General features: G+C 40.9%; 1 protein-coding gene across 10 annotated transcripts in view; it reads right to left on the bottom strand.

Annotated features, from left to right (window-relative positions):
* ARID5B (AT-rich interaction domain 5B) overlaps positions 1-23,406 on the bottom strand; it is a 150,953-nt gene that overhangs the window by 5,996 nt on the left and 121,551 nt on the right. For 8 of the 10 annotated variants that reach the window (XM_064430000.1, XM_064429998.1, XM_064429994.1 and 5 more), the window contains 3 exons: positions 22,962-23,014; positions 15,669-15,766; positions 3,783-3,981 (listed from right to left, as the gene is read on the bottom strand). In XM_064430000.1, coding sequence (XP_064286070.1) covers positions 3,783-3,981; positions 15,669-15,766; positions 22,962-23,014 — 350 coding nt within the window. The remainder of the gene's footprint in view (positions 1-3,782; positions 3,982-15,668; positions 15,767-22,961; positions 23,015-23,406) is intronic. The other 2 variants (XM_064429995.1, XM_064429996.1) reach the window with 2 other exon arrangements.

Consider the following 23,406-nt stretch of genomic DNA (forward strand, 5'->3'; position numbering starts at 1 on the left):
AGAGAAGGACTTGCCAACCACCTTGCTGGCATGTGAAGACTCTAACATCAGGTACCGGACTCAGAGTATCTCCAGGAAATATTAAAAAATACACCATCCCTGTCAGAGTCAAAATAAAGCACTTCCAAACAGCAGATGGTTGTAACCTGATGAGAGGCACTGATGGCTCGATCAGATAGCTAAATGCTGAGGTTATATACTCTTTTAAAATTAATTAGGCAAATGCAGAAGAGCAGATTTCATGACACAAACAATAAAGCTATAGAAATTTCTCCTACCAGCCAACTTCACCCAAGAAAACCACACTATTCCTACGCTTTTCCTTCCCTAAAGTCTCTCCAGCATAGCTATCTTAACATTCAGTGATCACACAGGAGATCATTCACACCCAGTTCTGCATTAAAGTGTGAAAATGATAGAAACGGCATACTAGAAATCCCTATTGTAGGCAGCAAATCACTGCCACAGCTTAACTAGGACACACATTTTTTTATTAACGGATTAAAATGAAGTTGTCAACATTCAGTAAGTGTGTGTGCCTGCTATTACAAACATGGCTTTTATACGTTCTCGTCAATGGGACCGTGGCTCGTTCTGCTCCCCCATTAATAGAGCGTGTGTGCACAATTCACACTATTCATCCCATTATGTAGCCGGCTGAACTGTGACCCGCAGAGGTCACCAGAGCATCCCATCTGCGATCCAGCTGACTGACAGCCCTTTTCAAAACTGCTGTCACTCTCCTCTGACATGTCATGGTAGAAGACAGTCATAAAACAGCAGCATTGTGCGATTCCTTTATTATTATTGTTTTCTTTCTTCCTTCATTGTAAAGATAAGACGCACCGAGAAAGTTATCATCTAAATGCTGCTTTATGGTCTGTCGCAGGAGCGGGGAATTGGAGACAGTCCTAACGAATCTAACTCTCTCAGAGATTTATTTCTTCACAGCTGCTTTTAAATATTCCTGTCTGTTTGGTTGGCCTATTAGTTACAGTGTCTGTTAGTCATCCTAAGTTCTTCTTTTTAAACTCGTAGCTGACTTTTGCAGCCAAATACCATCATTAGGTCCTTTACAAAGTACCATCGCTAGTCTCTTGAGCTTATAAAATTACAGGCAAATACCAGACAGATGAGCAAAGCAAGGAGGAGAAAAAAAAGAGAATCATACTTAATAACTGTACATTCTGCTCTTTGTTTCTGTTAAGCAATACTTTGATTGAAGTTTCAGCTATTGTGAGGAAATGTGCAGTCTAAGGCTAATAGCATTTTGTCTGGTGTCTTGTTACACTGACAATGTCATTGTGATGGCAGGAAAACAGTGAAGAGCACAAAGGCAAATGCAATCCTAATAAATTAAAGTTATATTCTCTCCCTGCATACTTCTAATGGTGCACGAGTTGAACATGCAATTGAGACGACCACACATTTGTAACTGGCTTATGCTTTTCCAGCTCACAGTTTCCAGGCCACATGCAGAAATGGCTTAAGCGGTGGCTTGGTTGGGGACACATTTATGTGGTGGCTGTAGGGCTCTCCCTCAGAGCAATACCCCATCACTGCTGTGCCGGGACGAGGGCCCAGGAATGGGGCTCCACTGCCAGGGCACAGCTGCAGTGCAAGAGACAAGCAACCTTCTGCCTGGCTCCAGCACATCTGGATTTTGCTCCACCCAGAGGAGCTGAATGTCTCCAGTCTGCAATCCCTGTTAAGAGCCACATCCTGGGCATGGAGCCCTCCATATGGCAAAGCTCAGATGAATTCTGGAGCCCTACAGCCACCCAGGGGTGAAAGACCCACCCTGCAGCCCCTTCACTGCTCGGGCTTTGTGTGATCACTGACCTGGATGGTGACTGACATGGAGGTCAAGGTCCTTAATAGCCTGCCCTGATCAAATAGGGGCAGGACATGTCTTCCACCCCAGTCAGGGAGGAGACATTAATTCTGCTATAAAAGGTACCATGTTACAATAGGGAACTGCCATTATTGTACATTTTTATTGTCTCGTCTAGGCTCCCTACATTTCCGATAAGCACAGCTTAGGAACTCTTCCTGCAATCCACACAAAAATAACTTCAGTTTAAACAGCAGGAAGTTCGAGATAGGGAACAACAAAAGCAAGGAAATTCAAAGTGAAGGCTGTTGCTCTGTTGCTGACTTGTTATGCTGGGCATAGTAGCAGTGGTACTGATAGTGTGTAACATGTCTTCTTGATCCAAGACCCTCAATAAATAATCAGGGATGAAGGAATGACAAGAGAAAGGAGCACAAGATATCACTTCACTTCTTGCTTTGGGCAACTTGCCTTGCAACCTTCCAGTGACTGAAGCAAGTTTGTGCACACTCTCCTCTTGATATGTTTTCTTTTTTTTTAATTTTATCCAAACAGGTACTTTAAAATTACAATGTAAGAAGAAAGTCTTTCTGGGGATTGCTCCTAAATTAGATATCAATGGTACTGTTATTTAAAACACAAATTCTTCTTTGGATGGGAGACTTAATCGTCCTTGTAAGCACAACTTAAAAAGATAGTGGGACATGAAACCCCAAATTTTCTGTTCTCAAAACTGGGTACATGAAGTCTCAGAGGCATCTGTGTTTACAGGACCTGCATTGTTTTTTTTTTTAAAACAATGAAGAGGAGGACTGTTGATAGCTGACTCAATACAATTTCCAAGCAAGTTTAGAAACAGGACTTCTGTACCTGCCAGACACAATGAAGTCAAAGGAGCAGCCATAGTCTGCCGGGCACGTCATGTGTTTCAACATTCTTGAAATACTTACTTTCACTGCAACGCCTTGAAGGCTGCTGTGATCTGGCACACCGAGACAGGAAAAGCAACATGTTTTGCAGGGGTTGTGTGTTTGCAGGAGCTTCACCACCTCCTTCACATGCGGTGCAAGCGGGGCACAGAGGAGAGTGGGCAGATGTGCAAAGGAAGGTGCTTAAGTAATACTGGAGCAAAACCCCCATTGATTTTGCATCACTTAACAACACTTGAAATTTACTCTTATGTGCAGACAAATCAATCTTACCCTGCCCTGTGAACACAAACTCCTCTACAGGGCTGTCCTATGCCTGCAAGTAACATGGCTGTAAGTGAAAACTGGGGCCTGCTCACATGAAGCAGAGTGACATGACAGGAACCTGTTATGTCTGAATAGGAACCTCAGTTGAAAGCCCTCTACTGCTCAGGAGAGGGAAGTTGATCTCAGGGCTTGGAAGGTGGTTCCCTCAAAATGTGACCTTTCAGTTCAAAAAGAAACTTAGTATAATACAATAAAAATCCTTGGGAGCAACGTGTTTTCTCACAGTCATGCATACATCTGTGAGCACAGAAGGGCTGATCCAGAGGTTACCATTATAAAAATCAGCTGTGTCCAACAGTTACCACAGTATTATCAACAATATTAGAGGTTCCCGCACCCTATACTCAGATTAGGAAATAACTGTGGTAGTTGTGTGGTTTCCCTTTGGCAGCTGCTGATCTGTTAATGGTGACCACTGTATAATACAATGAGCAGAACTGGTACTAGTCAGATCCAGAGCTTGGTCCTCTGCCATCCCCGCTGTGCAATACGGAGCAATCGGCTGCCATTCACAGCCCAACAAAATCCCAACTCAGATAGTATCACAACAGCTGAATTTCCATTGCTGAGCAAACTAAAAGGCCAACTGGTTGGAATTCTCCAGTTTAAATTATATATTTTATCACTGGATTTCATGTGATTAAAGCTGTGCGTTTTTAATTGAAACACTGAAAAGCAGGGAAGCAACAGACCTCAGATGCATCTTGGGGTTTCTGTGAATTATCTTTTTCCTTCTTGCTCTTTTGGTTTTCATTTTTGATGCGTTTTGTAGCAGACACTTTTGTTTTTGCTTCACTCTCCTGGGAACTGTTATCCTGTTTTCGAGGTTTCACTGGAGGCAGTGGCTTATCTTCCTCTCCTTTAATAAATCTTTCATATGGCAGGATTAATCTAGGGGATTAAGGAACAAATAATTGATCAGGTTTTGCTGTTCTAGCAAAGAAAAAAAAGTATCTACTGTGAGCAGTTTACCTAATAAATCCATTTTCTTCCGTGCCATAAAAGCAACAGTTTAAACTCTACATCTATAAATCCAAGTATAAGAAATCAATTTATTTGGCAAGATTACAATGTGGAATAAATTCAGTGGAGTTTGAGTTTGTGTGGATTAGTTGTCAGTAACTTCACAGTGGTTTGTGTGGCTAACCAATTTGTACCAGATGAGAATATCAGCCATTACGTTTTAGACTGATTAAAAAAAACAAACAAACCCCACCGTTTATTTTTATTTTCCCTCCCCGACTTTAACAGCATGCAGCAAGCCCCAGGAAAACACCTACAAAGCCATAGCCAGCTTGGTACCAGCTACACAATTTCCAGGCTGCTGGTTCCCTTGCCTGCAAGGGCGAGTGCCAGGAGGAGAGCTGGGCTGCAGAAACCCTGCGAGGCGGGCACAGCACCCGCCCGGCTGCCACCAGCACCAGCCCAGCCTCACCCCTGCAAGGGATGCAGTGACAGTCACCAGAGCCTTTCTTGAAAAAAAAAAAGGGGAGAAGAGTTAAATATGAAAGAATTTTTCACTGGGGAGCTGTCTGCCACAAAGTGCACAAAATTGCTTTAAAAACACAAGGAAGAAACACAAACAAAAAATATCCTCCCCTGAAAGCATCAAACACACTGAGTTTTAATCTCTCTGTTTTCCCTTTGCAATTCTTGATCTGAAAGGAAAAATAACTGATATAATTAAAAGGGATGGATTGCATTACAATCTCAGTTTCAACTTCAGTGATTAAAGTTTTTATAATGCATTTTAGTATGATTAATGACTCACTGTGGGATTAATATAAGACTCAGACTTTAAAAATATGAACATTAATACAGCAAACATAATCTGTTAAAAAAAAGACAAGTTGACTCTGTGAAGAAAATGTACTTTGCTTATAAACAACATAGATCTACTCAAATACCAGGAATCCTTAATTATCTTTAATCTAAGACTCCAAGGCAGAAACCTCTTTGGTTTAGATATTCGTTTGTTATCCTAGAATCAGTTTCTAAGCATGCAATTTTGATTTACATACTTAGATGTTCAAACACAGTTTGGGCTTAAGAGAGCAGAATTAGATTGCTTGTGATCATAATATTTTACATTTTAATAAAATACAACATAAATTATGTTAAAATATAAACCTAATTTATGCTATATTAGAAACAAAATTCATTAACTGAGCATGCTCTGACATGGTATGTGCAAAGAGGCGTGAATAATACTTTCTAGCTCTGAATTTGGCAGGGCTCCAGTAATGAAGCTAAGCAGAGCCCACAGGGAATATTCATCTTCAGATCCCATTACAAACTGAGTTTAAACATGTTACAGCTGCTAAAACTGGAAACTGCTCCCTCTATGCAAACTTAGCAAAATAATACGTAGTTGCCAAATACCTGCTTCCCACTGTAATATTACAGGTAATGTTTATATAAAAAAAAAGCATAACTAAGCAGAAGAAGAAAAAAAATAATCCTGTTCATACTTGAGGCTGCTACATTTCATTTGCAAAGCACAAATATTGGTGAAAACACCAAATTCCTCCCTGAGCCGCACAAAGCACTTTGGACTTCACTTACAGGCAAGGTTGGGTTTCACACAGGGCAGTGCCGAGGCTGCTCTGCCATGTGTTAAGTATTTAAAGTCGCTTTTAATAAAAACACATTTTATTACAGTAATTGTTAGCACTGCGAGGGGAGTGTTTGACTTTGTTTTGTTTCCATGGGAACGCATCGCCCATTAAAAATCTACATATTCCATCCGTAAAGGTTTCAGCCGCTGTCCGGTGCCTCATGGGGGACAGAGATGCTCCCAGCCCCAGGAAGGAGCCTTTCCCTGGAAGATGCCCAGGGATTAACCCAGTGGCTATGGCTGGGCCAGGAGCAAGGCCCGGGCCAACGTGATTAATCAGTGCTCGCGTGCTCTCTGCTGAGCCTTGTAGGGTAACGCGGGACCCAAACTCCTCCTCCTCCTCCTGCCTCTGCACCTCACCAGAACTCATTAGCTTGGGTGCTAATTAGTAACCGTGGCTTAAATTTCCTTTTCTGATCTTAAGGGTTCATGTGGGAGTACAAGGTTTTCATTTTAGTTATTTTTCACTGAGCTCAGCAGTTGGCAGGCCGACAGCAGTAAAAATACATTTCACATAGCCGGTCAGTGGCCTGGAGCCAGTGGCAGGAAATCTGGAATTAAACGTTTCGTGTATCGGGGAGGCGGCATGACTAAGGTAAAACTGAGTCAAAACACAAGGATGGCTTGTTCTAGGATTTTCCCCTCCTCGTTTCAAAGGAGCGCCGGCCGAGGTGGCTTTTGGGGGCGGCTGGCGAGGAGCCGGGCAGGAACGCGGGCTGCGAGACCCCAGGGAGCAGCACGGAGCCCAGCAACACCAGCAATTGCCTCTTCACGTAGAGATTTCCGTCGGTTGCAATTTTCACTGAATGTTTTTTCAGTTATCCTGTCATGGTACAACACAATTACCCACAGGATATGATCTTATCATTTGATTATTAGAAGTTTTTATAGCGCAGGAGTAATAAAGCTAATACAGCTCTCTCAACATGTAAGCAGCCGGCTCACATGCCATGAAAGCAGCCGGCTTAGCCAATTTAAGGTCAATATTGCCCAACACCGGAAGAATGCGATCTGCTGTTAGCCAAATAGTTTAGCAGAATGTGACATGTCTGAAACCAGCACGAGATATTTTTTTTCTTGGTCAAATATTTGCAGTGCAGGTAAGATTTAATCAATCTTTGCGCAAGGAGAGGTAAAGACAACGTCCAAAAAACTGGATCCAGATACCTCAAATGTATCGTATGTTGGAAACAACAATTATGTTTTCAGTCGCTTTGAACTGTGGCTGTACTTCCCGACAGGGGGGGAAGTATAAAAGTATTCATAAAAAAGGAAAAGAGGGGGAATATTTTGTGGTCTAAAGAATATTTACTTGAAAAGCCTGCGAGAAGACCAAATAAAAGGGTCTTTATCATGATCAAGATTCCAATATTAACATTAATAAAATGTATTATTTATAAGTCAATTAACATAAATAGAATATGTAAGCACTAGTGTATTAAAAAAATCTTTCCACAGGCAGCAGATTTTTAGCAGCATGAGGTTTTTTTTTTTTTCCTGGAATAATACAAGAATAACATTTTCCAGCCAAGAGCAGAAACAGTAGGGGAGTCTTTGCTATCACAGGGCTTCTTATTAAATTCAGTCACTGTGAAAAGCCAGTCTTTTTCCTTTTTTTCTTTTTATATTTTTTTTAAATAAAGACAACTTAAAATCAATACAAGTTAGATTAACAAATCAGTACTATACTAATCCTGATTTATTACAATCGGCAATATTAAGTTTAATCACGTATAAACTGCTATTAAAAAAAGATTTTCCTTTAGTAAGTCCTGAATTAAATAATGGTGCAGTGTACCGAGTTTTTAGATCTGCATCATCTGATATTATGAAAAATTCAATGTACTTCTCTGCAGCAGATGTCAGAGGTCAGCAAATCTATTACAGTAATGTAAGTAAGCTGGCTTTCTGCCAACCTTTTTTTAAAAAACACTGAAGCAGATAATTTTATATTTACAAATTCTAAAATCCTCCAGGGACTAAATCTCTTTCCCAACAAAAAGCAGAAACTTCACATTAGAGAAATGTATTTCACAGTATATCAAACATGTCTTCATCATTAGCATTTCATAAAAAGAAAAAAAAGCCCTTAATCTTTATTAGTCAACATTTTTTTTCCCAGCTACAGAACTAACAGTACAAGTTCTCATCTGAGCCAGTTAACCACTACATGTATTGATTATGCAGAATGAATGACTTTTTTGGCCTGACTCTGCTTCACAGGACACATGAGAGCACATCTATTTATAGGCATGATAAAAAAAATAGTTACAATAATACAAAGGATCTGACCAGCCCAGAAAGAGGAAGGAAATTAAATGTTAAGGCTGCCAGTTTCCTCTTTAATTCTCCCTACTGTGTGTGGATATGACGGGGCTCTGGGCTGGGGAGGAACCATATGCCCAGGACACACAGGGTGATGGAGGGAAGAAGGCAACTCAGCACAACCCCTACAATATTTTTTTTGCATCGCTGTTTCAGTGTTTATTTTTGTTTTCTTTCTGGCAGAGTAAAATATTTCAGCATGTCTCCCATTGACATCATTGTACTTTCTCCAGGGATCCAAGCCCAACACAAAATAGGATGCATTGGAGCCTTTCAGCCACAAGAATAATCTTGGAAGGCCTTAAAATACCAAAGTCCACTCCTTGGGAGATACTGCCCCATTCGCATGCTTGGCCAGGTTAAGGAGGCTAATTGCAAGAGAAATGGAAAATGATTTAAATTTGCTCCACCAAATGAATACAGTGACCAGTTAACCCATGGAACTCACTGCCAATGGATATCTTGGGGCCAAGGGATTAGTGAGATTACGCAAGGATTAGATGCTAATGTAAATCATGAGAACATTAAGCTGTTAGAGCTTCAAAAATGCTGAAAAGGGACAGGCAATAGGTCTCTTTAGTGGTTGGAATTTGGAAAACGCTTTCCTCCTGAGCCCATAAGGCCGTGGTGGCTCCAACTCCTTCCTGTGCAGGCACTACCAGAGCTGGGGGGCAAGACGACCAGTTTTTTCAGTCCAAGAGGGCACCCATGTGCTCCAGGATGCTCACAGCAGCCATGCAGAGCTGCCCGCAGCCCCTGCAGCCAGAGGGTCTGAGTGCAGGGCTGGGACAGCCCCTGTGGTGAAAATGGGCCCCTATCAGTAACCTCAGTGAGAAACCTGATTCTTTTCCCCTAGAAAGTCAGTGGCAAAACATTCAGCTGTTTTAAGGGACCAGCAGGAATGCCTGAGCTCTGATCCCGGGAGAAGTCTTGTCTTTTTTATGCTGCTGCTTTTCAAAAGAATAAATCTTCGAGCACTGGTCCAGTGCAGGCAAGGGAAACAGCAAGGGAAGCCTTCAATGACAATCAGTTGGTGGGGATAGCCAGGAGCAGGAGGCAGCTCTCCTGGCCACCAGTGACACGTTCCCAGCATTGAGGAGAGAGGAATAACCCAAACTTTAAGGTCTCAGCTTGTTTTCCAAAATGGGAATATAAAATACATTCAGGAAATGAAGCAGTGTGTTCCTGAGGTCTGATTTCCCTGGATTTCATTGTACAATGCAGGGGTTATGAAAGCAAGCCTCACGTGCTTTTGTGCAGAACACAATAGCAATGGCTTTATTTGCATTTGTCTGAAGTACAAAACTGGCACGTATTATATCAGCAAAGACAAAATATGCTGGAGTTCAATTTTCTTTCCAAAGAACTTTCCTTCCTTAAAGAAATGGCTCTTTCATCCTTTCAACAACAACTTTCCTCACAGCCCACTGGGAGTGCTGGTGGGTAATGAGAATGGCTTACTGCTGAAAGGTGGGAACAGCGCTGCTCTGAGAGAATTCAGAGACACTTCGTTTTAAGTAAACTGGAAATTAGTGACATTGCAAACACAGCTGTTGATTTAACTGCACAGCCCAGCGAGGCAAGCTCAGGCACTCCTGATCCTAGGGCTCAGCAGGGGGACATGAACCACTCCAGTCTTCTGCCTCTGGTGCAGATTTACAACATGGAAAATAGTCAAAGGAAGAATGGTGGGCACAGAGCAACTTCCCCAGATCACTCTACCAAAACCACTACAAGACTCTCTTTTGGCCATAGTCACCATTTCTGCATCTAAAGGCATGGTAGGTCCATGCAGTCCCTGCAATGCTTGCTCCCTAGGCCCAGAACAAGTTTACAGATACCATTTTGCATTGCCTGTGGGATGCAGGTCTCCTGGCAGGACCCTAAAATCCTGCTGACCCTCCCTGGGAGCAATGAATCCTGCTGATTCTAGCACTGGCCAGTAAGTTGCTGAGGCTGAAACCCCAGAAATTTTGGAAAAAAAAAAAGAAAATGCATGTTCTCAGATGTTTTAAAAGGACAGCTAGGGATCTGTTTTAATGGTAAACAATTACATTCCTCTGTCATCTGATACTTTTTAAATTTTGGGGAGGGGGGAAGCTTTCTGAATTTTCAATAGTTCCTTTGTTAAAGCATCTGTTACTCACATAATTGAAAAGATGTTTGTTCAGTGGTATGCTTGAGAGTACAGTTATTTAATCTTAATGATAAAGCCCTGAGGGCAGAAAATCATAAGTAGAAACCTCTTGTTATTTATCAAAAAGAAAAAAAAAAAAAACAAACCAAAAAACTAGGAAAATAAAGAGAGAACTGAGACACCTCATCTATCTTCAGGCTTAAATTTGTGCTTGATGGAAAACTATGGAGATAATTTGCAACTTGTGAAGTTTTCTGGGAGTCTGGGACCAGCTGAAGTGTGAGGGGGGCAGGGAAGTGGGGTGAAGACAAAAATAAAACAAGGAGAGAAAACTGTTTCTTGGCAAGTTTTTTTTTTTTAGTCAAACAAAGAGCTAGTTGTAGTTTACAGCATGACATAACATTTGATTAATTTTTGCCTGGGGATGTTTTCACACTTAACAGTGTAAATCAAAACCTTCTATTAATTACAATGTGTATAAAAAAGATAACCATAAGCAATTTCATGCAGATGCTATACTAGCCCCCTACTTTTTGTTCCCTCTAACAACTGGCTGTTATTTCCTGCAAAATTCCACTGAAATGCTTACATGTTATGAAAGTTATCCAAATGCTTTAGAAAACCAAACAGCATTTGCATGGAACACAGAGCTCTCCTGCATATTGAATTACTGCACAATATCCTCGGGGTAGACAGACTTTATGGCTGGTAAAGGGAAACCGTGTAAGGGACCTATTTTGACCTGCCTTGTGTTTGTGATCATATATAATTTTTATGTGAGAGATTTAGAAAGAAAAATGGCAGAATGGGCTCTGAACTGTACAAGGCACTGCATCTCCTGAAGTTTAGTCCCCTGGTAGATGTGCAAGTACCCAGGGGCCACACCCACAGCCAGAATAAAACCCTCTGCAGGTCAGTGTCCAAAGTGTGGCTGTGCCCATCGTGAAGAAATACAGCCCATCTCACCTATCTGCTCCTCCTCAAATTCCAAGTGGCTGTGTCTCTGCAGAATACTCTCCCACTCAGCTGCCTTAATTTAGTGAGAGCACAAGGCCTAATAAATCCCCCTCCAGCTGTGTCTGCCCAGGACAGTCTGGTTTTGGAAATGCTAGTAACTTGTGAGGGCCAGCACAGGAGACATGCTGCTGAAGAGCAGGACTTGGGCCACGGGGTTCTCTGGGACCATTCTGGCTGGAGATCCCAAGGGAACCCAGCCTCCTGCAGCACCCAAAGAGGCCAGGAAGCCACAGGTCTGTGGTGCCATGCAGCTGCCTGCCATGATGCCTCCCAACATGTCTGTCCACCAGAGAAGCCAAGGAGAGCTACTGCATGCCACTGCACAGCACAGTTCCCAGCCCATGTGTGTTTGTGCACAGCTCGTGCATGGGATTTACTCTGGAGGAAAGCAAGATGAATCACAGCCAGACACAGAGACAGAAAAAGGCCCCAACAGGTAATTACTAATATTTCTGTTTTGTTCAATGTATTTTATTGGGAACTGTTTATACCTTGCCAACAAGCAGGCTGGGTTTTTTGCTTTGGTTCTTTTTGGGGAGGGAAGGGGGGAGCAGTGGTGTAGTATTTACAAAAAATCCCTAACAACAACGTCATCAGCACTGCAGAAACACGGGCTACTGCCAGAAAGTTAAAGCTGCCGATCATGTGTTTTGTGTAAAAGCGAAAAGAAACCTCAAACCCTGCATGTGAAAACCACATCTGCATTATTAGGGGAAGACAGCATGGGGCAGAGTGCTTCGCAGAAAAGCAGCCGTTTCTGAGGGTTTCTTGATAAGCGAGACAGAGATGTAGGGTACTGACAAGGGCTGGGAGAGTTTCAAGGGAACGCTGCAGGCTGAAGCAGCTCGTACCAACCACACACACCTCTGGCCTTCTGTGATCGTGAAAGATCATTAGAGGAACATTAATGAAGACAGTAACGACCAAAAACAACGACACCTTATAAGCTCTGTATGGTCCAAGTTGTGCACAGAGCAACAGTCCCATGATGGGAAAACGTTAATGCTTTTTATATTGGTAATCATCTGTAACATGAGCAATTAAGTACAGTACTAATGGACTATAGCCAAGAGCCTGGTACTAATATTAAAAACTGACAGAGATGAATAGGTTTGGAAGGAAAGCTAGGCTGACAAAGACATTTTTATGAAGTGCTTGGGCCTATTTGGAGTAACCCAATCAGAGGCAGGTCCAGACCAGCCATGCCTACAGTGACAATAACGCATTCATTGGCATTATATGATGCCTGCTACGCTTTAAATAAAAACACCCATTGCTTCTACTCAGAAACCTGCACTTTCATTATTATACTCATTAATAAAACAGAAGTTGTCTAACTAATATATAATATAACACTTACTGAAACACTGGCAGCCTTGCCTTATTTTAAAATGAAAACAGTTACTGGAAACAGGAACTGCATTAATGATAAATGAATCAGTTGAAAATGCACACAAAATCTCTCTTTCCCTTTTACCAGAGAAACAAAGAGAACACCGCCCCAACTGAAGCACTCTATCTACCTACAGCACACCAACAGCTACCACCACAAACCCTGCTCCAAACAGCAGGGTGCAGAGCAACACATTCCCCAAAACCTTTAAATCTGGCTTTGTTCCAGCTTTTGCCATCCGCTGTACCATGAACCTGCAGCCACATGGTAGCTTTGCAGAAGTTATAAACACCTTTAGAGAAAGCAGTACTTCTTCATTGGATTTCATAGACAGAGAGACAATTTTGCCCTCTCCAGTGCTTGTATTTTTGTGTTTGGGTTTTGTTGGTTGTTAATGGGGTTTTTTTTCCCTCCCTCTCTTTTCAGCTTTTGAAATTGCATGTGAAACTCCACCTTACAAAGGGGAACAGGAGAGGGCAGGAAGGAGGGATGGCATTGGGACATATGCACCATTCCACTCCTCAGCATCACAAGGATGTCACTGAAAGGTGGCTGCCACCTGAACAGCCTTGGTATGCTAAAGCTGATGCAAACAGCCAGTAGATCCTCTTGAGAGAGAGCTGGTTAACATAATATGGATGACCTTGAAATGCAGTTGTAGAGATGAATGGCAAGGCTAAGTGAAACAGCAGCAGGGCCAGTGAAATTAGGGAACTGTCTGTTCTGCCTCCAGTAAGCAAGGAAGGACCAGTGGGATTCAGAAAGGAAAAATCAGGAGATTTACTCAGCATTTGCTTTCCAGATAATTCAATTTCCAGTTTAGCTGTACAGCTGTACAGTTTCAAGTTTGAAAATGTATGTGTGTCCTGAATCATGAGCGTGTGTATTCCTGCACTACAGTTCCAGTTTTAGATTAAATGTCATCTGAGCACTTTGCCTATAAATGAGCATTACATTTACAGGTGCTGTAGTTAGAATTACCAGCTGAAACAAACCATGACAATTTAATTTACTTTTTTTCAAGTCTGCGCCTTTATACAACTTTTCTGTAGTGGAAAAAGAGCATCTAACACTAGAAAAGTAGAGACTGGATGAGTTACTGAAGTTTTTCATACACGTGTTTTGGTTTTTCAGACCAGATTTAGTGAAGAAAATTTTAGGTAAGCTCAGGTCTAACTTCTCCTCCAAATGTCATCTTTTGATAGCCTGCCAGGGATGTGGAAAATTAGGTGCTGCCACATATCAGACCTTATACATGAACTACATGATAGACTGGCATCCATGAACTCATATTTGAGTTCTTCGGTGTATTAAGACCAATCTAATCATAAACTAGAAGACACTTTTCTCAGACCAGGTCAGGTCAAGCAGAACTACTTTTGGATAGCCTGGAAAGGCTCTTCAATCTGGAAGGCACCAAGACTGTTCGGGTTTTCCAGACAGCACAATGGGTTTTGTGGCACTTCAGAGCACACCTAAGCAACTGCTGAGTCAGTCACACACTAGTCTCTATGCATGGGAGTTCAATGCAAGCCTTTTACATATTAAAAAACACCCAAAGCACTAGCAGTGAACATTGTCAGGAAAGCAGAAGAGAGAGACAGGGGTTCATGGAGTATTTGTGAATGGCTCATTTGGTTTTCCACAACTACAAGAGATGTGCTCTCTGAGTGACTCTAGGGTTTCAACAAGGCTCTCTCTGCAACCCAAACCCACAGAGACCTAATGCTTATGTGTGCCTGGGTCTCCTCTGTCAAATAACATCCCCCACAGAACATCTGGCAAGGGAAAAGCCACACTGCCAGTTGGAAACCCATCAGCTGGCTTGGGTGCAAGAGGAAGCTCTGAGACTCTCAGGGCTATAATGATGGGGGTGGAAGAGCTGAATACCCACAATCTGATGAGTCAATAAAACAATCTATAACATTTGTCTGCAACATGAAGGCAGGGGAAAGCCCCATCTGACAAGCACAGCAACTCACTCACTTCACTCTGCTGCTTGGCTCAATCTCCAGAAAGCTTCCAACATTTATAATGGCATTCATTACATGCAACTCCTCTGTGCACCCAAGCCCTTCAGCTGGAGATGTCCCCTGTAAATGAGCATGATCAAATCCCCCACTCTCCATGAGGATGGCAGTATCTCTCTTTGAGAGGCTGACACATCAGGCACTAAGATAAGGAGAGAAAGTGCCCACTGAACACAGCTCTGCTGTGCCACCTTCTGCATGGGCAAGTACAATCTCTTCCTGAGCCCAGCAAAGGGACTTGTTTATGCCCAGGAACAAAGAGACTGAATTTTACTTATCTGAGCCAAAAATTGCTCAGCTTTTATTCATATTTTCTTGTCTAAGGAAAAAAGGAAAAAAAAAAAAAACAAAATAAAAAACAGAAGAAAAAAAAGATAAAAGAAAAAAATACAAGAAAAAACCCCAACAGTTGTTTCTAAAAACCAAATCAAAACAACATTCCAGCTCCAGTATTTTATTCAATGTGTGCTGGCTTCACAAGCCCTGGAAGTTATTATCTACATGGGAAGAATAAGAATTCAACAGTTCTGACCAGCAACAATGGCTGCAGAGAAAGAGTGTTTGGCAGCAGCTCGCAGGCAGGGAGGAGGGAAGGAATGCCATGAAGAAGAGGAATGCAACGCTCGGCATGACCTGCAACACTAACAGCACCCTGCATTATGGGCCACCCCATTATTTTGATCAAAACCACAATCTGCTTAATTGGTATTCCTGAAAAATGACAGAAGACAAGTGTTTTCATCAATTAGCTGCTGTTTCTTATTTCTCCTTGAGTACATTTCCCTCAATTTTTCAGCTTCTTTAACTGGAAAGCTGTTGCAAAAATTAAGATGTATACCAAAGAAAAATCAGATGCTTTTTTTATTTACTTAGTCAGTGGAGACAGACACTCTGGTTTAAATCACAATAGATTATCTGACTAAACTGTTGGGGAACTATTTACTAAATCTTTAAGAAGACTCTCTCTCTCTTTTTCTCTAATTCCTTATAAAATGCTTTGAAGGCTTTCCAAATTAATTTTTTCATTATTAAACAAGCATTTCAGATTTGTTATCTTACCTTTCATAATGTCTGCGAGTACATGTAGCAGCACTTGTGCTTCCAGGGTTACCACCTAATTCATCATAAATATGTTTCCATTGTCGACGGGCTGTTATCTGTAAAAATGGCAATGGAAAATTTAATCTTGCATCTTTACAGATTCTACAGCATTTGACTTCACAACAACAAATGCACATATGACACTTTCAGAACAGCATGTACTACGAGCACTATAAAAGCCCCTACAGAATATATAGAGTACACAGAGCTTTGGGTGTATTTTTTTCGTAAGTTAACACTATGTCTATTTTCTTTCTCTTGAAAATGGAGTGATCTGACTGATTCATTATCAAGTCACAAGCGATACAGACTCACAAAAGAATCTCAATCAATACAGGGTCATTAACTATCAGAAGTTATGCATACAAATCCCATGGTGAATTATGAAAATGAAGCTCAAACCATATTCAGCACAAATAATGATTACATAGTTATTTTAACTGAATTAGAGAAAATAAATCTGCTGCAAAACCCAAATCCACCACAGAATTCTGTAAATCCACAAAACCATAGTCCGTAACTATATATGTTACAAGCTGTTTATTTTTATCCATTTATATCTGTAAAATATACAGATCAAATAGTACTGAAATCTTAATGTTAATATTTGAGCTGTGTACTTTATTGGACCATGCTGATGAAAATAAACATCTTGTAACATACTGAGTTGCATACCATGGTTCTGGGTTTTTTTTTGTACAGAAATTAGGATTATACAGAATAACAGATGGAAGACCTGGCAAAAGGATTGTTTCTGAATACCACTTCATTATTTTATATATTCTGCTATATTTAAAACAGGAAGAGAAACAGGAATAGGACAGGCACAACAGATCACCCTTGTTTGCCTGCAGCTCATAAAGAAAGCCAGTAGAAAACTGGTGGGGGCAATTTGGGGAGAATTTTGTCATTTGCTGTGGAATGCCGTGGATTTTAATATATTCAGCCCTAGAGGCTTCTTTGGAGTTACCCACAGAGCAGTCAGTGGCATTTACTGAGGAGCTAAAGGCAGCAATCAGAAGAGAAAAAATATTACAACTTGCAATCTGAGGCCTGTAATTTTAATCTAAACAAGAGGAGATAGCTAGCATCATTAAATATTACAGGGTAAGAGATGTTTCTGTTTCACTGAATATAAAGGGAAAATCCTTCCTTTGCAGAAATTATTCTCCAAAGCCAAAAGCATGGCTGGAGTCTTATCACTTGATAATGTCACAATTTCTTCAAATATATTATTTGCAGAGTTTTCCAGAAAACAGCAGAAGCTTTAACTCACTATTAGCACCTGAGCATAGTTTGCACCTATAGATACTTTGGGAAAAAAAAAAAAAAGGTGTTTTATCTTAAACCTTATATAAAGCTAAATGAACTGACTTCATTCACTAATTTTATTTTCTGTCTTTTATAATAAACCCAAAGACTACCAGCACAAGGATTCGAGCAATTCAAGGATAAATTCCACACAAGCAAATTATTTAAATACAAATCAAACACTTATCTGATGATAAGGTTCATACTAAGTCTGTTTTGTTTCAGTTCTTGTGCTGTCTCTTCCCCAGGCTACTCACACTTCTTATTATTACTACTAAAGTGCTTGAAGAACCAGAGTCCCAATGAGCCATAAAGAACATCACATCCTGAGAACATGAATGGATGCTCCTTATGCAAAAATCAAATGAGAGTTGGACCAAATGTCCTGCTGTGGAGGAATGCCTGGATGGGAAGCTACCTCTGCTCCTGCCCCCACATTCCACCAGTCCTCAGGACAGAGGTGTGGCCAGACAGCCCTCGCCTTCTTGGAGCTCCCAAAAAAATACAGATCCCTTGAGGACTGCTGCAATCAAACCCCTGGCAGGCCCACAGATGGGGAATGAAGGTGCACGAAGCTGCTCTGGGGTCTGGGGTCTGTGCTCTGGCCCTCTGACAAGCACAGCATGGCTGGGCTTGCAAGGCTGTCTGGGACCTGAAGCCTTGGCTAAGAACAGTGATGCTGAGCAGAAACTTTAAATGAAAGCCAAGGATTAGTTAGCAGGAGGACTACTGTTAGTCCCCCTTATAAGCATCCTGATGTGACTAAGAAGCAAGGTCTCCATTTTCAAAAGGAGAACTTTAGAGCCTTAGTCTCATTTACCATGAGCTGACTAAAGTGTTGATACTCAAGTTGGAGCACTAGTAAACATAACTAAGGGGAAAAGTGAATCCCTTTGAAGTCCACGGATCATTTTTTTGTGTCTCTTTCTTCTAAGCTGCTTAGAATAATAATATTTTCACAAACATTTGCCCAGTTCTATCCAATTCTACATCTGCAATGGACCAGAGCTCCTTGGCAATTAACTGAGTTGTGCCCTCCCACAGAGGGAGTTTAAATTTGACATTCCCTGAAACAATTGTTATTCTAACAAAGCCTGGGGTTGAGTTTTCTCCTGCTCTGCAAAGTTTATTTTTTATGCTTAATAAACTTCAAAGGACTACAGGAACTGATTAATTACATCCTTAAACAATCTGAACAAAACGCTTCACTGAGGAAAGTGCACTCTTGTCATGCAGGGCAGCACTGCTCAAGCTGGATGTTCCCACTGACCATATGCAAACTGAGGGCCTTTCTGATACAAGCTCTTCCCAGCCACCTCAGTGACCAAACTTCCTAAGGAGTCAGGAAAGGTTAATGTTTGGCAATGCTCTGCTTCTGGTTGTGGTTGCTACCAAAAATACCTGCCTCTGATGGTTTAGTTTTCTGGTTTGTTTTTCCTTAGTCCTAATAGCATATACATCGCTCCCAGTGCCTGCCATGTTTCTGGAAGTGCAGGATGGTTCAGGCTCACCCATTAATTGAGGCGATTTCACAGGCCAGTGTCATCTCTGACAGATTCACATTCCAATGCTGGCTTTAGTTTTAAAGCGGCCTTCTGGGTTGCAGAACCCTCTTGCAATTTGCTCCAACCTACAGCTTCAAAATCCTTGTGCTGGGCCCATTGGAAGCCAGCACCTTTGAAAACCTCTGTGACATCTTCCCCTAGCAAGAGAAATCCAAGCTAAGCAAAGTGACTGGCTTGTCTAAGGACATAAGAGCAGATCTGATCTGGTCCCTATAAGCACAGCATTATGCAGTGACTGGTAGTCAAGAAAAAACAAGTAAGAGCAATGATCTGATCTATTAAAGCAAAAGACTGTTTACAAACATGCTTTTAATGGTGCCTTCTGCTTTGAGAAATCTTAAGGTTTTCTGCACTGCAATCCTACCTCCCAGCTCCCTTTCTTGTGAAGGGCTTCTTGCTTATTTCCTGCTGCAAACATACTGGGGGATTTTGTGGTCATGGTACATGATGTTCACAGCTCTCGTCAGAGCTCTGGGAATTAGTTCTGTATGAAACAAACCCAGTTAGCTTTGCATTCCACTGATATACCAGTTTTATCGGGCCTGCCCAGACACAGGACTGATGTATGTGTCAATCACTAATTTTTTAAAACTAAAACACTTCATGTTTGCTTCCAGGAGACAGCAGCTAAATGGGATCCCACTGACCTTTGGCAAAATCTAAGCTGCTACATACTGAAGGTTAAGCTCCACCTAATTTTCTTTTTATCCTTTATCTTTCTAAGACATCTCCAGGTAGAGTCCATTCAGCAGCACAGCCTTCTGCAAACATGCCAAGGCACTCCTTTTATGTTGGCTCAGAAGGAAAAATGCTACTTCATAATTTGCCAAGGACAACTCTTTAGGAAAGTCCTGGAAGTTTCTCATCTATGAACTTCTGCACCCTTTACTCACTTGACTTAGGGTGACTGAGAAAATTCCAGGCAACGGCTGTTAAATGCCACTGCGGCTGAACCCCCTACAAGGCATTGTTTCATTTTTCATCCAGTGATTTGGGGACATTTTAAATCATTCATACTGTGAAGGTCTGTTATAGAGAGTGCTTTCCAATGCACTCTCCTATTATTAGTAACAAAGATGCTCATCTCACATATCTTTGTTTAAGAGAAATATGATTCTACCAACTACAAAGAGACAGCTTCATCTGTTAAAGTCTTAAACCAGTTTGTATGGATTGCTGTTTTTATTAAGCCTTGTTCAACAACAAGTACAAGGGAGTGTGGTATTACACAGTTATAGATGACAACTAACTAAGAATTAGTAATCAAATGGAGGAGAAATGACTCTCTTAAGTACTTGAAATGGAGAGCACTTAAATATGACACACAATCATGACTTGACACTATTAGATATCCTGCCTCTATATCCCATATACAAAGGTAATGCTCTCTGTCAAGCCTCACTGGATCCATTCCCCCAAGGGGAAAGTCAGATGGCTAAGAAAGTTGTTCTCTGCATCTCAAATCCAATTCCTGTCTGTTCTCAGTCACTTTTAGATCCTTAACTGACAGGACTGGACTCAAAAATATCACTATAATCTTCTGTGAATCTGTGCAGAAGCTGAAAAACACCACACATGATCCATGCTTGTTTCTCAATAATGTTTCTTAGACTGCATCAAAACACCTATAATAACCAAGTGGACAAGGAAGTGGATAAAATTACGAATGGGCAGACTATATCTGTTCTGCCAAATAAAGCAGTTTGCAACTGCTTTAACTGGGAAGGTTTCTATGCTTGTAAAAAAAAGTCATGTACTTTAAGTTTCCATATGTCATTTTAAGCAATCTTTTATCTATTTCCTGTTCATAAAATGGCTGTCACATGTTGAAGTCAAATATCTACTTTTAAATATAATTTTCTTTACAATACTTCCAAGAGAAAAGACCTATTTCTACCTCAATGCACAAACCAGAAACTTGTGAAATTTTAAAACCAATTAAAGATGATGAAGCCCTTGTAATGGTTTGCTCAATTTATTTGGAAGGGGCCACAGAGATAAATGCATATTGAACAGGGCAGGTTTCACAAAGCTGTTGCACTCCCCAACTTCTCCTCATCAATAGATGGTGGCATCATGTATGAGAGTGGTGGATTCTGCTCAACATTGAATTAAAGCACTCACTTGAAATTTCTGCATCTAAGTAAACCTGCCTAAGATCCTAGAACTGATAACTGAGGCCCATGTCACCCCTACCATCCACTGACTTGTGAAAAATGAAACAAATAAAACACAAAAGCTTCTCAGCAGTGTTTGCCATTATAAAATATATACAAACCAATGCAGTTGGCAAACTTAATGCATATCAACTGGCCATAAAATAATAAAACCCAGGGTGTGCACAGGTCAAAGTATTGCAACAGCTATCAATATAAGACTCGGGGAACTTAAAGCGAAGGCAGATCCATATCAAGGATGAGACTGTTAACAGAAGAGAATGAGGTCAGGAAACCTCATGCTCCATATACAAGTTAAATTGCATCACAACAGTCCTCCCAACTTCAGCTTGCCTGCAAAGAGCACAGATGCCACTCACATCATAGAAACAGGATCAGGCCCATCATTTCAGACACAGTCACTCTCCAATGAAAGCTGGGCTCATGGCTTTGGCAGAGGATGTGAGCTGTGCCTGCCTTGCCATTTACTGAACAGGGAGCAATTGCTTAGTTCACTCTCTATGAAGAATAAGAACTGCTGGTACATTTCCATTCAAGGTGACAAATGCCCCTAAACAACAGAGAACATCTGTCACCAAGAAAAGGACAGGAGCTTTGAGACAAGTGTGGACTGAAGCTACTCTGGCTGACATCCTCATATATGTGATCCTTCCCCTCTGATCCCGTCACATTTCTCAAACCTGGCTCTGTGGCCTTGTGGCCACAAATTCACAATCCTGTTCTTGCTCTCCCTCAGGTACAGAGGCTCACCTGCTCCAGCTCGTCTAAATCCACCCTTCTCCCTCTGGCACTAAAACTCAGGTCTCCCCAGCAAGCCACCACTTTGGCATCTCTGCTTCTGTACTCAGTGCCCTCAAGCAAAGCTGAAACATTGCTGTGAAAATTGCTCGCCTTCCTGAGCACTCTGAACACACCACTCTCCCTTCAATCTCCCTGCTGGCCTTCCCCGGTGCTCTGGATCAAGTTCAAGATTTCAGCCCTCATTTTCGTTGCACTTTACAACTCAAGCAATTACTGCTCATAATTGCTGTAACGATCTATCTATGGTAGCTGTTCATTCATACATACCCATGAGCACACCTACACACACCCCTGTACATAAGCATGGTATGTGCTGATTAATGAAAGATAGAGCAACAGTAAAAGCCAAATCAAGCATAAATATTTTTAAAGAATGTTCGATTTCACGTTTCACAAAATCCCAGGCACACCCATGCTAACCAGCCCAGGCTGCTGATGTACAGAGCAATGTGCTTTATTGCATGTAGGGAAAACAGTGAGTTCTGCATTTTGGTTTGAATGACTTTCAGTTTCTTGATAGTGCATTTCTTCTTGTCATTTCTCTACAGAACAGATATGTCCCAGATTACTTCATAAACAAAGCAAAAATAATTTCTTTCATCTAACTGTGGCAGGAACTGAACAACTTAATCTGATCATTGTGTGCGAAGAAAATATTTCCAGTGACGACATCTTCCTATGTCAATTGTTTTTTTATTACAGATGTCATCTCGATGTGCCATATTAATGCAGCTCTTTCTTCTCATTTCAAGATTTTAATCTGAGTTTGTTGCTCTAATATTTTATTGGTTCAAAATACATGCTGTAAAATCCGTGGCCATCAAATTTTCCTGTGAGCTAAAAATAAACTGCTCTTGTCAGATATGGTTAGCTGATAAAAAGTGTCAGAGACTTTTCTGAATTACTTTGATAACTTCCTGTTTATGTGGTACTGACCCTTGTCTAATAAAGATCTTTTACACTTGGAATAAGAGAAGATTCTGCAGCATACTATTCCTTAATGGACAATGCTGATTACTTTTGAAAGCCTTTAATACATTTCCCATATTAGACATGAACAGATGTCAGGGATGTTGCCAAGTGAAATTTCTTTTATGCAATCTTGGCTTGTTGTACAATAATAGCCCTTTCTCAACATGGGAAAAAATTACAGACCTAACTAATTTCCTTGACAGAGAAGAGTTACATATGTTTTCCACTTGGAGTTTTTACGACAAGTTTACAATTTTGCCAGATCTGGAACTAATTGGGACCATTTCCAAAAATGGCCCAATAAACCCACAATGAGTACAGCTAGTCTAAAATGCAGCAAATGATTGTTTGCTTTCACATTTTTTTTTCTAACAGGGAAAAGTTAGATTGCACAATTATTTCATTTAAGTTACTTAAACACTTACTGTTTCATATCCTCCCAGTTTTTGAGCAGCTTGAAACATAGTCCAAAGGTTAACTGTTAGAGGGACAATAAGTATTTAGATAAGCATTGCATTAGCCAACATATTTCAAAGAAATGTAAATTAAACAGTTTTAAAAAAAGAAAAATAGAGAAAAAAAAGCTCACAGACCCTGAAAAAGCTCCTGTGAAACATTTTCCAAAGAGGTATTTACATAATCTGAAGAGTAAATATTAGCCCATACTATATATATTTTTAATTACATATAAGAGAACACACTTAGAGATTCCTTAACAGGACTGGAAAAATACACTGAGACAAAGGTAATGGGCTCATTTGACTTTGCTGATAAGAGACACCGTATAATGACTGTAGCATGTTTCCATAACTTTGATAATAAAAATTACTCACTGGGAAGAATGTTACTTTTAATTATTTGTTTAATACC

Source organism: Passer domesticus, chromosome 8, assembly GCF_036417665.1.
Source record: "Passer domesticus isolate bPasDom1 chromosome 8, bPasDom1.hap1, whole genome shotgun sequence".
Lineage (NCBI taxonomy): Eukaryota > Metazoa > Chordata > Aves > Passeriformes > Passeridae > Passer > Passer domesticus.